Source organism: Cotesia typhae, unplaced genomic scaffold (genome assembly GCF_013202065.1).
Source record: "Cotesia typhae breed Kobodo isofemale line unplaced genomic scaffold, CoteBio_Ctyphae contig_11, whole genome shotgun sequence".
Lineage (NCBI taxonomy): Eukaryota > Metazoa > Arthropoda > Insecta > Hymenoptera > Braconidae > Cotesia > Cotesia typhae.
In genome coordinates, this window is record NW_027423711.1 from 1,739,713 (window position 1) to 1,755,626 (window position 15,914).

General features: G+C 27.2%; 5 protein-coding genes and 1 long non-coding RNA gene across 10 annotated transcripts in view; 3 read left to right on the forward strand and 3 right to left on the reverse strand.

Annotated features, from left to right (window-relative positions):
• LOC141528649 (uncharacterized) overlaps positions 1-4,530 on the reverse strand; it is a 28,547-nt gene extending 24,017 nt beyond the window's left edge. Inside the window, exons 1-2 of the mRNA XM_074244809.1 lie at positions 3,759-4,530; positions 3,136-3,281 (exon numbers count right to left, since the gene is read on the reverse strand). Coding sequence (XP_074100910.1) covers positions 3,136-3,281; positions 3,759-4,007 — 395 coding nt within the window. The 5' untranslated portion in view covers positions 4,008-4,530. The remainder of the gene's footprint in view (positions 1-3,135; positions 3,282-3,758) is intronic.
• Positions 179-4,901, forward strand: LOC141528667 (carbohydrate sulfotransferase 11-like). 5 transcript variants are annotated; one of them, XM_074244844.1, is made up of 7 exons: positions 179-1,130; positions 1,195-1,466; positions 1,674-1,917; positions 1,981-2,154; positions 2,373-2,530; positions 3,009-3,094; positions 4,770-4,901. In XM_074244844.1, the coding sequence occupies exons 4-7, from the start codon at positions 1,981-1,983 to the stop codon at positions 4,778-4,780; spliced, it is 429 nt and encodes a 142-aa protein (XP_074100945.1). In that variant the 5' UTR covers positions 179-1,130; positions 1,195-1,466; positions 1,674-1,917; the 3' UTR covers positions 4,781-4,901. The 5 variants fall into 4 exon arrangements, 3 of the variants coding, with proteins under 3 accessions (XP_074100945.1, XP_074100938.1, XP_074100953.1); XR_012479428.1 differs by lacking the exon at positions 4,770-4,901 and having other exon boundaries at positions 2,373-2,500; positions 3,009-3,104; XM_074244837.1 differs by lacking the exon at positions 4,770-4,901 and having other exon boundaries at positions 3,009-3,149.
• An 86-nt stretch (positions 4,902-4,987) lies between these two features.
• On the forward strand, positions 4,988-6,553 carry Kin17 (kin17 DNA and RNA binding protein). Its single transcript, XM_074244800.1, has 2 exons — positions 4,988-5,138; positions 5,227-6,553. The coding sequence occupies exon 2, from the start codon at positions 5,235-5,237 to the stop codon at positions 6,465-6,467; it is 1,233 nt and encodes a 410-aa protein (XP_074100901.1). The 5' UTR covers positions 4,988-5,138; positions 5,227-5,234; the 3' UTR covers positions 6,468-6,553.
• LOC141528690 (uncharacterized) lies at positions 6,482-8,395 on the reverse strand. The gene is made up of 3 exons (XR_012479434.1): positions 8,255-8,395; positions 7,711-7,875; positions 6,482-7,219 (listed from the first exon to the last, which is right to left on the reverse strand). It is a non-coding gene; the product is annotated as an uncharacterized LOC141528690 (long non-coding RNA).
• On the forward strand, positions 7,983-11,166 carry Uba2 (Ubiquitin-like activating enzyme 2). The gene is made up of 3 exons (XM_074244788.1): positions 7,983-8,143; positions 8,313-8,467; positions 9,259-11,166. Exons 1-3 carry the CDS (start codon positions 8,000-8,002, stop codon positions 10,946-10,948), a joined length of 1,989 nt encoding a protein of 662 aa, XP_074100889.1. The 5' UTR covers positions 7,983-7,999; the 3' UTR covers positions 10,949-11,166.
• Positions 11,157-15,454, reverse strand: LOC141528658 (carbohydrate sulfotransferase 11). The gene is made up of 4 exons (XM_074244819.1): positions 13,991-15,454; positions 12,412-12,608; positions 12,073-12,336; positions 11,157-11,553 (listed from the first exon to the last, which is right to left on the reverse strand). Exons 1-4 carry the CDS (start codon positions 14,207-14,209, stop codon positions 11,178-11,180), a joined length of 1,056 nt encoding a protein of 351 aa, XP_074100920.1. The 5' UTR covers positions 14,210-15,454; the 3' UTR covers positions 11,157-11,177.
• Between the last annotated feature and the right edge of the window lie 460 nt (positions 15,455-15,914).

The following is a 15,914-nucleotide window of genomic DNA, read 5'->3' on the forward strand; positions in this document are numbered from 1 at the left end:
CATTAAAATAATTTTAAAAAATTGTTGATGAATCGATGTTAATTATTTAAAATAATTATAAAACATCGTTATCATAAACCAAAGTTAGTGAATATAAAACAAGAAACATATTTAAAATGACAATGTTGACACAATTGCAAGTAATTATTGTTTATAATTTAATGTACATCTTAAATGCTTTTTCCATATTTTATAATACTGACAGTTTAGTATTACTGTTAATTATATTTAATTACTTTACTCTATCGTTAATTTATATACCTATTTAATTCACTTGTTACCAATTAATTGTTAATATAAGTAAAATTGCCCAGCTTCCATTCACTATTGCAGTGAAATCAGCTATAATTGCATACTACAATAAATTTATTAGAGTTATTAATTTGAAATGGCCTAATAATAGTCAAAAAAAAAAAAAAAATTAAGTACACGACAATTGAAATTTAAAATTTAAATAAAATAAAAAATCATCGAAGCTTTTAATTAAATTTTTAGAATTTAGTAAGAGTTGTTATTGGATTGTAAATATGTAAATTTTTAAATAATAGACTATTAAATATATGTTTTTAATTAGTAAAATAATTTTTCTTATTACCTATTATTGTTGTTATTTTTGACTACATAATTAGTATCATAGGATGTATTCAATAATATCCGAGACATTTGATAAGCATCGTTGAACATTGAGAGAAAAATAAAAAATAACGCTAATTCAAGCTATTGTTGTAATTCACATATAGAACAATTTTTTCCTCCAATGACACGACCGTGACATCCATTATTAAAGTAAATTATGCAATTGTAGATTACGCATTCGGTCACTATAATTTTTGTTATCATCTAATACCGGTCCTGGTAATTGCCATGTATTCCGAATACAGTCATTCGGAAATTATACCTCATTCTGTTGACAACTTGTACTTAGTAATTATATTTATGTTAATATTAAAATTACTATTATTCTCAATGAAAGTAATAAAATTAATTATTGAGAATTAATCTTAAAGATGTTTATCGATCGACGAAATTTTTTTAATTGTCATCGATTATTCTACGTTCTAATAGTTTCATTGTTTATTTGTATCGGTATCTATAATTACCGCTACGTAGAGCGTCACCGTAAATACGAGGTAAGTTGTGTCTCATTAGTAAAGACTTGGCAAATTTTTCATTGTTCGTTTGTTTTTTTTTAAGTACGAAACCGTGATCGATGAAGAGTTTAAGTTATTATTATTAAATTTAACTAATCAATTATCTAATTCGAGAAGTTTAAACGAACGCTTTAAAGAAAGACATGAGCTAATGCTACAAAAATGCGAGGAGTATCAATTGAATGGTTATAATGCCACGAAAAGACAACCTAATGCATGGGAGTTTTTAATTAATGACAAATATAAACTCGTTTGGTGTAATGTTTTCAAAGCAGCTTCAACTTCATGGTTTTACAATTTTAATTTACTTGCTGGGTGATTTTTTTACTTATTAATGTAATAGTCGAGTTGTCACGCAATTTTATTTTCTGAATTTTTAATGAAAATTGATTTCAAATTTTAATTTTTTTATTATTTAAAAAATTTACCTGAATCATATGAAAATAATTATTGTGTGATAACTCTTCAATAGAATTATTTAGAAATAAATAAAAATTTTACACTCTTTACATTTACAATAAGATACACAAAAGAATATTTGGACAAAACTAAAGAAACACCAGTAACAGTGGCTCGTAAAAAATATCCAAGACCTTCAGCTTGATGAAAAGAGCTTTATGACGCTTTAAAAGATCATTTGAGTTTTATTATTGTGAGACATCCTTTTGAAAGGCTTATCAGTGCCTACAGAGACAAATTTAGTTATCCATACGATCAATATTTCAAGCCACTAGGAGAGAAAATAATAAAAGCTACAAGAGAAAATGTAAATGTAAAATTAAAATATTTTTTGTACTTTTATTCAATTAATTAATTGTTCAACTTAAAGATGCATCCTGACAAATTTTACTCATATCCTCCGACATTCAAAGAATTTATTAATTATATATTATGTCAATCGGAAATTGGGACGAAAATGAACGAACACTGGATCCCAGTTAACAATTTATGCACTCCTTGCCAAGTTAATTTTGATCTGATACTCAAAGTTGAAACTTTGAACGTAAGAAATCCATACAATTGATTAAATAATTGAAAACTAGAAAGTTTCAGATGATTTAGAAATTTAACTTTACAATTAGAACTAATTATAACTGTATAAAAATTTTTACTATCTAAAGTTTAAGATTATTTTTAAATTATCTGAAACACTTGAGTGAATTATAAAATTTTAATCATGATAAAAAAAACAATGAAAATCAAAAATTCTTTTATTTGCAGGAAGATCAAAATTATTTAATAAACCAAGCAAAGATACAAAATATCGTAAAACCAACTTGGAAACATCAATCACGAAATGAAACATCTGATGTCTTAAAAGATAAATATTTCTCCCAACTAGAACCAGAGCAAGTATCTCTGCTTATAAATATGTTCAAGTTAATAATTTTTTAAAATTTATTTTAAGGTAGAACCCTCGCGACTTCCGTAATCAAAAGTTTATGTTAGAGTGTATGTACGGTGCATATACTTAAGAGTCATTATTGACAAGAAAAACTTTTTAATTATATTCGGAAATATAATCACAATGTCTGAAAAAAAAATAATTGACAGTATTGTTTTGTTTTTTCAGAAAAATCAGTAATTAAATTTTTTGTGTTGCTGTATTAACTGATTTTAAATTTTACAATTTTAATGAATAAGAGCGTTCAAATCTCAAACTTTGAAATTAAATATCTCTGAAACTAGATGGCCAAAAATTTTCAAATTGCGCCAATCGATGCAGAATTATATGAAAATTAATCTGCCAAAATTAAAAAAAAATCCTAAGAAAACGACTCTGGCGAGGGTACTACCTTAATTATTAAAATCTTAAAATCTAATAACAACAACTAATTAAATTTATTCAAATTCCAGATTCGACTTAGAGCTGTTTGGTTACTCAGCAAAAGATTACGAGAAATATTTTAGAGGAAGTGAACTTTCACGTTCTAAATTAACATGTAAAAGAAAAAATGAATTCATTAATTGAAAATTTACTCACCTTTTAGAATTATTTTCAAGATTAACTCCTATCACCCACTTGTCATCAATAATCCTTTGCCAAACATCAGTGACGATCAACGGCTCCTGAAAATCTTTGGTCGTTTTTTTCCTCTTGATGACTGGTTCATTATTCGCATCATAAAGCTGAAAAATAACATTTAATTAAAATATTCAGCAATTTAAATTAATTAATTTATTAGTGAGAAATGACACTGAAGTTGGCAGACATTAAAAATTATTTAAAAATTTTATAATAATGCAATTATTAAAAAAATCTAATTAAAAAGTTTCACATGTGAAAATTATGATACTGAAGTTAGCTGACAGCTGTTAATCTTTTAACAACATTAAAAGTGCTTCTAAAAATTTTCACTGCTAATTTTCTTTAATTTCAACATGTGATATTTTTTTAATAAATTTTTTTCATAACAATTTAATTGTTATAAGATTCTAAAAAAATTTCTAATGTCTGTCAACTTCAGTATTATTGAAAATTAATAAAAATTACAAGTGAAAATTTTTAAAAGCATTTTTTTATTGTAATTGATTTGTTATTAAAATTTTTAAAATTGACAGCTAACGGCTAATTTCAGCATTATTAATAAGAAATAAATTTGATACCTCATCATCGTCAGAACTTTCGCTGTCAATCACATATTGACATTTTCTGTAAAGCTTCTTAACAATTTTATCACCGAGAGATTGCACATTTTCCGTTTCATTTGTGACATTTGCGATACAATCTTTCACGTCATTTAACTGTTTCATCAAATGATCGTCTATGGGGTTATAACTACAAGATATTTCTTTATTAGTCCCCGGTTCGTCATCACTTAATTCGAATATGTCTTCATCTTCCTCAAAATCCATATTTTAATTTTCTTCTTTCTTTTGAAAATTAATAATTTGAACTTTGAATTCTTAACTCACTTTTAAAAAGTCAACACACTTTTTACTTACATCAGCACATGAGTTACGTAGAATAAAATTGGCGGTTTCAACAAAAATAAATAATCAGCTGGTATTAGTTGCGAATAATTGATACTAGAGGCGTTGTATGACAAAATAGTTTTAGTTTAGCCGGACATATTTGAACTTCGTTTGACGTTCGGTCATTTTCGGCTAAAATCGTTACCAGTCAAAAAAATGATATTAAATTTAGTTGTCACTTCACAATTTAAAAATTTTTTTTAACACATAAATTATAGCAAAAAAAATTATAAAAAAATGGACTTGTAGAAATTTAACAAAATTAAAAATGCAATTTTTTATAAATAATTTTTTAGAACAAATTTTTTTGTTAAAGAAAATTAAAAAACTGTCAAGTGACAGCTAAATTAAATGTCATGTCAAAAAATTAAAAAATTAATTTATTAGCATGCATCTTTCATAACAATAGAGATGTAATATTGAAAATAGCAAGTATTCTAAATTCTAAAAAATTATTTTTTAAAAATTACATTTAAAATTTTTTTAAATTTCTACATGTCAATTTAAAAAAAAATTTTTTTTATAATTAATATAGCTTTAGTTTTTTCCTCTATTCAACATGATATTTATCGGAATATTAAAATTTGTAAAATTAATTATTTTAAATTACATTTTATTTTATATTAACTTTCTAAATTCTAGTAATTTATTAATTCGGAATGTTGCCAATCTGACTAGTTGACTGCAATCTATAAATTATTCAAATTCAAACCTACTTTCCCGCCTTTATTTATTCACTACGAGTTGAACGCCTTACCGCGGTCCAATGGTGAATTAAAAGAACTCAATAAATTTACTATAGTCAATTTGGAACTGTACAACATATTACAATCAAGGCAATCAATTGAGGCAACAAGTAATAACAACAAAATACGTCCAGTAACGTCTATAAAATATTTATACAAACTTTGATATTATTTAAATATTATTATATATTTACAAACTATACTATTGTATTTTAAAACTGAGACAAGACTACCTTCAAGTTTTATATATTTTTATTAAATTAAGGTAAATTAATGGTATTACATTTTTTGGTTAGAATTTAAGAATTTATAAAATTTATAATTATTTTCACTTTATTAATATTAAATTTTAGTTAACAAAATGGGTAAACACGAAGTAGGAACACCAAAATACATTGCCAACAAAATAAAATCCAAAGGACTCCAAAAACTACGGTGGTATTGTCAAATGTGTCAAAAACAGTGTCGAGATGAAAACGGGTTTAAATGTCATACAATGTCTGAATCTCATCATCGTCAATTACTTCTATTTTCCGATAATGCAAGTAAATACATGGACCAATTTTCTCGTGAATTTTCTGATGGTTTTTTGAATCTGTTAAAGCGTCAGTTCGGTACCCGGAGAGTTCTGTCAAACCGTGTGTACCAAGATTACATCACAGATCGTCAACATATGCACATGAATGCGACTCAGTGGTTGAGTTTGACGGCTTATGTCAAATGGCTAGGTCGCACAGGAAAATGTGTCGTTGATGAGACAGAGAAAGGCTGGTACATCACCTACATAGATCGGGATCCGGAAACTCTGGCTGCTGAAGAGAAGAAAGCTAAGAAACAGAAAATGGACAAAGATGACCAGGAACGGCTGATGGATTTTATAGAGAAGCAAGTGGAGAAAGGCAAAAAAGGAGAAAATAATGAGACTGAAGAAGTTACGCCGCTCATACGCTCTGAAGAAGATGGTCCTTTGGTACTGGAAATAAAGCTGAAACCTAAACCTTCTTTGCTGATGGGGCCGCCTTTAGGGTTACCTAAAAAATCAGTTTTAAAGATTAAAAATGAACCTGAAGACTCAGAAGATAATATTAGTATCAGTGATTGGAATGGAAATGATCGCTCCCGGGAACCTAGTGAATGCAGATCGACCATAAGCTGCAAGAGAAAATATGAAAAAGACGAAGATTCTAGTCGGGTTAAAGATGCTTCAAATAGACCGTCAACCTCTCAAGGCTGGTTGCAAGAAAATTTAGTTGTAAAAATAATAACCAAAAGTCTCGGGTCTAAGTATTACAAAGCTAAAGGCGTAGTACAGAGTCCTGTGCTCGAGTCTGGATTTGTTGGGAAAGTAAAATTGACATCTCCAGAAGAAGTCGAAGGACATGTTATCAAGCTGGATCAAGAACATCTGGAAACGGTGATTCCTGCTATTGGGAAAGAAGTATTAATTATTCAAGGAAAATACCGCGGATCTGTAGCTACAGTGGAAAAAGTGAGGGTTGAAGATTATGCGGTCGACGTAAATATCATTGAAAATAATAAATATGTCAAGAGAATTCCTTATGAATCTATATGCAAATTCATAAAAAAAGATTAATTGTACAAATGGAATTAAATTAATGTAATTTATTATAACAATTATTAAGAATAATAAAATATAATATTTTAATTTTCGAAATTAAACATTACTTTATTGTAATCAGCTGGCCTTCGAAAATTGTAGTCATTTATGTGGTAAGTTCTGCCGTTAATAAGATGAGGTGCACGAGTGATGTCATTTGCAGCTCTTGGATACTTCTGCGAAGCAGTACCGGCTTTGAAGACTACTTTTCTACATTGATTGGGAAAAAATGTTGGTAATATTAATAGACAGTCATTGTCCTTGTTGTGACGCCAGATTCTGAGGACATGTCGACGGCAAAATAGGTACAAAAGTCCATTTAGTAGGATCATTCCTGAGTAACATAGAAATATTTCAGATTGATCGTAAATAGTGAAACTCCCCATTGTTCCTTCAGATTTGCTAGACTTTTGAAATTCAATTTCTTCATCACCAAAAAACGCGTTGTACAAGCCATATAAACATGAGGCAATGATCATGTAGGACCCATGATAACAAATATATATAGACGTTTTAATTGATGTTTTGTAAATCAATGTGTAATCCTTTGATACTTGATCTCGCAAACGTAATGCTTTTTCTGATTTTTCTGATATTTCTCTTGGATTCATATAATCAACTTTCATACCTCGGGTATTGTTTTTCTGAATTTTCGCCCTTATTTTTGTTAGTCCTTGGTTTAAATATTTGTAATCTTTTATTTTCATTAGCCTCCATAGTGTTATCATCTAAAAATAAAAATAATTAATTTATGAAAATTAACTTAGCAGATAGTTGATAATTTTAAAAATTTAACAAATTTAATGTAACAAATAAATTATGGCAAAAAAAATTTACATTTAAAAATTTTTAAAAACTAATAATACAATTTTTTTTTAAATATTTTTTGGAGCAAATTTATTTGTTAAAAAAATTAAAAAATTGTGAAGTGCCAGCTAAATTTAATGTCATAAATTAATTTAGCAGCTATTTATTAATTTTTAGAATTTTTTAACAAATAAATTATGGCAAAAATAAATGAGAAAAAAAAATTGACATGTAGAAATTTAAAAAAATTATCAAGTGGCTGCTAACTTTAATTTCATAAAAATTATTAAAAATTTACTAAATTAATTTCCATTTAATTTACTCTGAAACAACAATTAATATTAAATTATCAAAATGCAATAATAACTTTTGAGTTTTAATTTATAAATATTCAATAAATTACAATTCTTACCTTGTAATTTCGCAATATAAAACTTATTTTATCCAATAATATAAAATATTTGTAATAAATTATGATTTCATTGGTTATACAAAGTAATGTACAGAGAGAAATATCTCATGTGCGATTATTTATTATTTAACAACAATTTAGTTCACTGATAGATCAACAGAGGATCTGAAAGCAGAGAACATAAATTCTTGTAGAGCAAGAGAGAAAAGAAGAAAAGAAAAAGGACAGAAGAGAGAATTCATTCTTGAAGCTTGAAGCCGAAGAGATTTTATTTTTTAGTACTAAGAAAATGGCGGCGAGTATCAAAGGTGTTTTTAATGACGAGCTACAAAATGCTATTTTAAACAGCAAAATATTAGTTGTGGGTGCCGGTGGGATCGGCTGTGAAATCCTTAAAAATCTGGTGATGACCGGGTTTAAAGATATTGAAATAGTAAGTTGTAATAAATGTTATTTATCGAAGTTATTTGTACCGCGTCCGCATGTCGCGTCTAGCTTCTCTATTTCTAACCATACTTAACTCAACTGTCGGATATTTACGTACCTTTAAACAGTTAAAAATTTTTTATCTTTACTTATAAATGTATTGATATTAATTACAGATTGATCTGGATACAATTGATGTAAGCAACTTAAATCGGCAGTTTCTATTTCAAAAACAACATGTTGGTAAATCAAAATCTGCGGTCGCACGTGAAACAGCGCTAACATTCAATCCTGATGCCAAAATAACTGCCTACCATGACAGTATCACTTCGTAAGTATTTATAAACACAATATTTTTTTTTTTAAATTTAACAAATCAATTAATTACATTATTTTTTAGTATGATGCTGAAATTAGCAGACATCTGAAAATTTTAGAAATTTTTTAAATCAATCAATTACTATAAAAAGAAATATTTTTAAAAATTCGCACTTATAATTTTTTAAAGTTTCTACACGTAAAATTTTTTTGTTAAATTAATTTTTTTACAAGGTAAGAGACCGAGTTATTGACACTGGCCTATTCATTGACCCTTGCAATTTTATTTTAATTAAAAAAAAAAACAAATCAACTCTAATGAATTAATAAATATAATTTTTGAATTATGAATTGGGTTGCAGTCAACTAGTCAGACTGACAACATTCCGAATTAATAAATTACTAGGACGGAAAGTTAATATAAAATGTAATTTAAAATAATTAGTTTTACAAATTTTTAAATTCCGAAAAATATAATGTTGAATAAAGGAAAATACTAAAGCTATATTAATACACAGAAAAAAAAAATTTATTTGATTCAAGTAAATAATTTTGAAGTTCATTTTTTTGATTTGAGTAGAAAAATTCTTAAACTAAGAGATTTTTTTTGGTTTAAGTAAATTTTACTTGATTCAAAAATTTTTGATTTGAGAAAATTTAAGAAATTATTAAATGTCTTATATTTAGTATCATTTTTTGTATATTCATTTTTTTTTCTCCGCATAAATGTATAATCAATAGTTATTGTCAAGTAATTATTATTTATTACTAGTATAAAATTAATTATAATAATTTTTTTGACAGATCTGACTACGGATTAAATTTCTTCAAGAAATTTTCTCTGGTAATGGGAGCTTTGGACAACAGAGCAGCCCGTAATCATGTCAATCGTATGTGCTTAGCTGCTGATATTCCTCTAATTGAGTCAGGAACAGCTGGATACAATGGACAGGTCGAGTTGATTAAAAAAGGATTAAGTCAGTGCTACGAATGCTTCCCGAAACCTCCTCAAAAAACATTCCCAGGTTGTACAATCCGTAACACACCCAGCGAACCTATCCACTGCATAGTTTGGTCGAAACATTTATTCAATCAATTATTCGGTGAGGAAGATCCAGACCAAGATGTTTCACCAGACACAGCAGATCCTGAGGCTGCCGGAGATAAAGCTGGTGAAGAAGCTTTAAACTCAGACGCTAATGAAAAAGGAAACGTCCAGCGTGTGTCAACGCGCTTATGGGCCCATTCGAATGGTTACGATCCCGAGAAACTTTTTGCTAAGTTATTCCACGATGACATAAAGTATCTGCTGAGTATGGATAATTTGTGGAAGAAGAGGACGCCTCCAACACCTTTAAACTGGAAAAATTTACCCGATGAAGTCGCTGGCTGCAGTAAAGACACCGATGAGGGATTAAAAGACCAACAGCGATGGAGTATTGTTAAATGTGCGCTGATCTTTGGCAAAGCCCTTGAAAATTTGAAAAACAAGTTAGAAGAACTTCGCAAAAAATCACCAAATGATCATTTAGTTTGGGACAAAGATGACCAGGATGCCATGGACTTTGTTGCAGCTTGTGCAAATATTCGTGCTTACATTTTTGGTATTGCACAAAAGTCTCGCTTTGACATAAAGTCAATGGCCGGTAATATTATTCCCGCAATCGCTACTACAAATGCGATAATTGCTGGAGTTGTTATCTTACATGCATTCCGTATCCTGACTGGTAACTTGAAAGCTTGCAAGTCTGTTTACCTAAGACCGCGACCCAACCATAGGAATCAATTCTTGGTGCCAGAGAGAGAAGTTAACCCGCCTAATCCAAAGTGTTATGTGTGTGCTCCAACTCCTACCGCTGTTCTGGCTTTAGATACCACTAAAATGACAATTGCCGAGCTCAATGATTCTGTATTGAAAGAAAGATTAAATATGATTGCTCCAGACGTTATGATTGATGGTTTGGGCAAAATTATAATCAGCAGTGAAGAAGGTGAGACGGAGGAAAATAATGACAAAATACTAGAGGAGCTCGGTGTTAAGAATGGATCGATACTTAAGGTGGATGATTTCCAACAAAACTACTCGCTAACTGTCAATATCGTTCATCGTGACAAGCCTGCAGTACGTGGAGAGGCTCCTGACTTTTTAGTGGTTGCAGACGAGCAGGATCTCAAACCCAAGGAGGAAGAGGAACCTAAGAAAGATAACCAAGCGCCCTCGACTTCCAACGGTCAGGTCACTGACATAGCTGACGATGATTTGTTAGAAATAATTCCAGATGATGATGACGACTTGATGGAAGTTGTAGACGAAGAAGAATTACCAGCTAAGAAAAGAAAGACTGTATCACCTGGACGGGAAATCCCGTCAATAAAGAAACGAAAAACTGATCGACAAGTCTCTGATGATGGAGATGATTGCTGCGTTATCGAGGACACAAATGAAGTCACCTGTATTCCACAAAAAAATTTTCTGAAAAGAGTTCACAGCTAGACTATTTTAAGACGTTCTTTCTAATTTGTGTGATGATTAACATGCTGCACTAAATTTAACAAAATTATGTTACTCTTAAACAAATAAGTTTTATAATGATTAAATTCAGTATCAGATATTTATATTATTTCATTTACTGGTCTTAATGCAGTCAATCGTTATCTTTTTGTAACAATTTCACATAAGAAGTAAGTTTGTAATAAATGAATTTATTTCTATTTAATGCTATTTATTTGGTGATACAAGATTTATAAATACTATAGTCGTAATCAAACATCTCAAAATCTATTTTGTATCGTTCGAATAATTTATTAAACATTTCTATTGACAGTGTTGATAAATAACTACATGTTTTAGGGTAAGTCGTTACTCCATCGTGACTCTTTCCTAGTTTTGGTAGCTTCCATCGTCTTTGGTCGTCTAATTTAGTTAATATATAATCAAGATCGCTAGTCGTATAATTGTCTATTTTTAAAATATAATCAAAAGACATTTGACAAATTGAACAATGGGATTGATATTTACTCCAGTGAGGATCATCTTGCTCATCAGGCTGCTCGAGAAGCCAGGTCACAAATTCTCTAAAGGTTGGGATCAGTTTGAGCCTACAAATTTTGTATTTTCAATGACTGGTTTGTATATGGTAATTATTTACAAATGGGGTCTACCATTTTAATTTTCATTTTTTTGAACGAAATTTTTTTTTGAAAATTTTGATAAACTTTTTTTAAAAAATGAACAATTAAAAAAAATCTGATTATCACAATTTTAAAACAATTTTTAAAGTTTTTTAGAAAATTTTGATATTCAACTTTTTTTTTTTAATTGTTAGTTTTTTTATGTTCTTAGAAAAAAAAATTTTTTTATCAAAAACACCAAAAAAAGATAAAATAGAAATTTTATCCAAAAACATGAGAGCCAAAATTTTTTTCGAACTTTTGAAGGCAAAAAAACTCGAAATTTTTATTTTTTTCTTTCACAATATTTTTTATCAATAAACAAGCAGAATAAAAAAAATTTTTAAGTGTTAATTTTTCACCTAGATATAGCCAAAAATAGGATGGACCCCACTTGTAAATAATTACCGAATATATTATAATTAACATTGTATTTAAATGAATTACCGTCGATCATTGTAGAAAATTTGTTCCAGCGGAGTACCAGTCGTTTGATTAAAGTGAAATAAATGAGGCCGTGTGATGTAAAATATTCTAGGTACATACATCCATGCTTGTGATGTATGCCTGGTATTATCTTCAATTCGACTTCTGTATGCAGAAACAAGTCGATCAAAAGGATGTCTTACTGCAATAAATTTAAATACATCGGTATCGTCAATTAAATTTAAAAATTCTTCCAAACTTTCTGGAACTAATACTTCTATTTGTCTATAAAAAAAATGAGAAATTATAAGTATATTTGAAAATATTTTTTTACGACTTTTTTTAAAACAAAAAAGTTACTTGTAATAATTTCCAAGTATTTGAATGCCACGCAAATCAGCAAATAACTTGGTAAAACTTGTAGAAGCAACTTTTCTTATCCAACAGAACAACGAATTGTGTCTCGATGAATAAAAATAATGCATTCGTTCAAGTGCTGTACTTTTGTTGTATTTTTCACATACACTGTAAACACGTTGAACTGCTGTATCAATTATCTAAAATTATACACAATTATTTTTGTCATTTCAATAGAAAAAATTTAAAAGTGGCTTCCCGCCTTTATTAATCCGCAAAAATTACCTACGTTGAAATTTCTCAGCAAAAATTTCTCAAGAACAATAATTTCTCAAAACAAAACTGCAAAAATGTTATATCTGATTTTTTTTAGTTTTGCTGCATTTCTTATAACTTTTAGACCTTAATTTCAAGTAATTTTTCTTTAAAATATTTATATTCTAGTATTTTTTATTCATAAATCAAATTTTTTATCAATTTTGCGCGCCAATTTAAAAAAAAAAAAAATTTTTTTAAATCTTAAAATTGTCAGTTATTGTGTTTTGAAATTGGGCAGCCGTTGTTACCGTGTTGTGCTTTTTTATTTAAAATCAATAATTATTCATTTAATATCAATTATAAATTTAATTATGACATTATGGTACAATTTTGAATATAAATATTAAAAACAATAAAAATTTAAATATAAAATAATATAATTAATAATTTAAATTATGAGCGATGAAAAAATATGGTAATTATTTACAAGTGGGCCCATTTCGGGCCATAACTAGATAAAAAATTAATATTTTCAAATTTCTTCTTTTATTCTGCTTGTTTTTACGGCGCATTTATGATAAAAAATTTCATGAAAGAAAAAAATAAAGATTTCGATAGCTTTTTTGCCTTTAAAAGTTGAGGAGATGATTTTTAAAAGCGTATCTTTTCATATTTTAAAAGAACAGTTTTTTGAACTTTTAAATATTAATTACTTCGAGAATGATAAAGATATCTAAATGAAAATCGAATTGTAGCTTTATAATCGATAGCACTTTATAGCTAAATTAAGAAAGTTCAATAAAAATATTTATGATTGCAAATAACCAGTTTCTTGTCTCGTTTAATCAAAAATGAAAAAATATCATTTTGAAACTCAACTTCTCAGTTTTCTTCAACTTCTTCATGTTTTTGGATAAAATTTCTATTTTATCTTTTTTTGATACATTTTTTTTAAAGTACATAAAAGAACAAACAATAAAAAAAAAAAAAAGTTGAATATCATAATTTTTTTTTAATTTATAAATTTTTTTTCAAATTTGTAAAATTTGTTAAAATTGTGATAATCAACTTTTTTTAAATTCATTTTTTTTATGTATTTTAAAAAAAATATATCAATAAAATAAAATAAAAATTTCGTTCAAAAAAATAAAAATGAAAATAGTTGACCCAACTTGTAAATATTTACCAAAAATATATTCGAAAATATTTTTGCTAAGAGAAAATATTATTAGGACAAAATATTGCATACGAAATGATTGATGAGAAATTTTGTCGTAGGTAAATATTGCATGAGAAGTAAAAGACAATCACCTTAAAAACTTACTTGAGGATCAAGAGTTGTATTCAAAGTAAGTTCTTCAACTTCTTTTTTCTCCAACTCTCGATTATTGATGACCAATGGTATGGTTTTATAATAATTGATCTTCACTCTAGAAATCCGTGAAGAATTGTAACTAATTTTCAAAACAATTAACGCGATGCAAAATAAAATGTATATAAAAATACACGTCGAGTATTTAAGAAAGTATTTTTTAAAACTCATATTTTGGAAACTGGTCGTCAGCAATCGAAAAGGCTTTAGTTAGAAATGACTATCCATTTCCGTTCTTCTCTGATTATACCCATCGCTCCACATGTGTGAGGATGAGAAGAACAGATAATAATTTATCACAGAGAAAAGATACATTTTATATTCAAGGACTAAGTTATTATTCCAGTAGTGAGTATTAAATAGAAAATACAAAAATAAATAATGTCAAGAAGAAATGTTAAGGTAAAATTAATCTTAAGAAATAAAATTTATTTATTGTATCAAGTCATTTTATTTTAAAGATTTGAGAGTATTTCACAATAATGACAATACTTTCGTACAGTTACAATTATTAATTGTTTTTTATTTTTGTTTATATCAGGGTTTATTCATTTATGAATTTATTGTATTATATTTTCATGCATATTCTCTCTTGTACCCATGAATGGATTAAAAAAACCGCAGTACATAGTACATAATAAATATTTTTTTTTCTACAGAGTTTATTATGAAAAAATGACCTGTAGACATTTTACGACGCGCATTACATTATTAATAAATGAATTAGATATATGTTTAATTACCGTCATTAATAATTTTAATCAGTTTTTTTTATTCGCACAAAGTGTAAAAAAGTTATGGACGTATTTTTGTAAATTTCCATAAGTACAATTGACAAAGTCCAAAAATTTATCAAAAAAATCTATTTTTTTTTTTTTTTGTCTTTATGTAAGTGAGAAAATTTTATTCAAAAAATTGTTGCTCCAGCTAATAAAAAACTGGTTGGTCATTTAATGTTTACAATTAACAAACATACAAATTCAAGTACAATTTCATTGTAAACTGACAATTGTAGTTTTTCAATAATTATTATCATTTTAAAAATTCAATAAGATTATTATTAATTAAATTAATTGTACAAGAGAAAAATCACGGAATTATTTTGTTTGATTCTCGTGTTTCTTATTTGACTTTTTATTTTTTGTTATTTATCATTTTATTAATATCATATTATTTTCTAATTTATTTATTTATAATAATATATATAATATATATTTATAAAAAAATCGAAGACTCATGTGATGACAACTCGCGTTATCAGGCTACAACATTTACACTATCATCATACTATTATGACACTATTTTTATACTATAATTATTTTTTACGACAATTTTTTTTTTTAATTTTTTTTCATCAACTGTAGTTTTATATGACATTAAACAAAAAAACGATATATATATATATATATATATATATATATATATATATATATATATATATATATATATATTATATATATATATATATATATATATATATATATATATATATATATATATATATATATATATATATATATATATATATCCATATGTATATATTTACACGGTAGCTTTTTTCTCGTCATTAATCTTGTTATCCAGTAATTAAATTTATTTTACTTCTCAATAATTATTAATTGAATTAATAATCATTGTACAATAATTAATAAATTATTGTATAAAATTTGAATAAGTTAAGACTGGATAACATATAACACCGAGAACTATAATCAAACTTACAATTAATATAAATACGATTCATGTTATTCTAATAAGAGACGCCGATTATCGACTCCGGTCATCTCAAGTTGACAATTTAATTTGTAAATTTATTTCTAAGAAGCTTTTCTTGCAAGTAGCTATTAAATAGAAATAAATGCAAAGAAAAATATCT

Bases quoted from the DNA above. Each gene is read 5' to 3' on its own strand.
- Uba2 (XM_074244788.1), top strand. From the start codon at position 8,000: ATGGCGGCGAGTATCAAAGGTGTTTTTAATGACGAGCTACAAAATGCT. The intron at 8,144-8,312 runs GTAAGTTGTAAT...TATTAATTACAG, and splicing joins GGTTTAAAGATATTGAAATA to ATTGATCTGGATACAATTGA. The intron at 8,468-9,258 runs GTAAGTATTTAT...TTTTTTTGACAG, and splicing joins TACCATGACAGTATCACTTC to ATCTGACTACGGATTAAATT.
- Kin17 (XM_074244800.1), top strand. From the start codon at position 5,235: ATGGGTAAACACGAAGTAGGAACACCAAAATACATTGCCAACAAAATA.
- LOC141528658 (XM_074244819.1), bottom strand. From the start codon at position 14,209: ATGAGTTTTAAAAAATACTTTCTTAAATACTCGACGTGTATTTTTATA. The intron at 12,337-12,411 runs GTAACTTTTTTG...TTTTTTTTATAG, and splicing joins ATACTTGGAAATTATTACAA to ACAAATAGAAGTATTAGTTC. The intron at 11,554-12,072 runs GTAATTCATTTA...CAAAATTTGTAG, and splicing joins ATTTTCTACAATGATCGACG to GCTCAAACTGATCCCAACCT.
- LOC141528667 (XM_074244837.1), top strand. From the start codon at position 1,981: ATGCATCCTGACAAATTTTACTCATATCCTCCGACATTCAAAGAATTT. The intron at 2,155-2,372 runs GTAAGAAATCCA...TTTTATTTGCAG, and splicing joins TCAAAGTTGAAACTTTGAAC to GAAGATCAAAATTATTTAAT. The intron at 2,531-3,008 runs GTTAATAATTTT...TTCAAATTCCAG, and splicing joins CTGCTTATAAATATGTTCAA to ATTCGACTTAGAGCTGTTTG.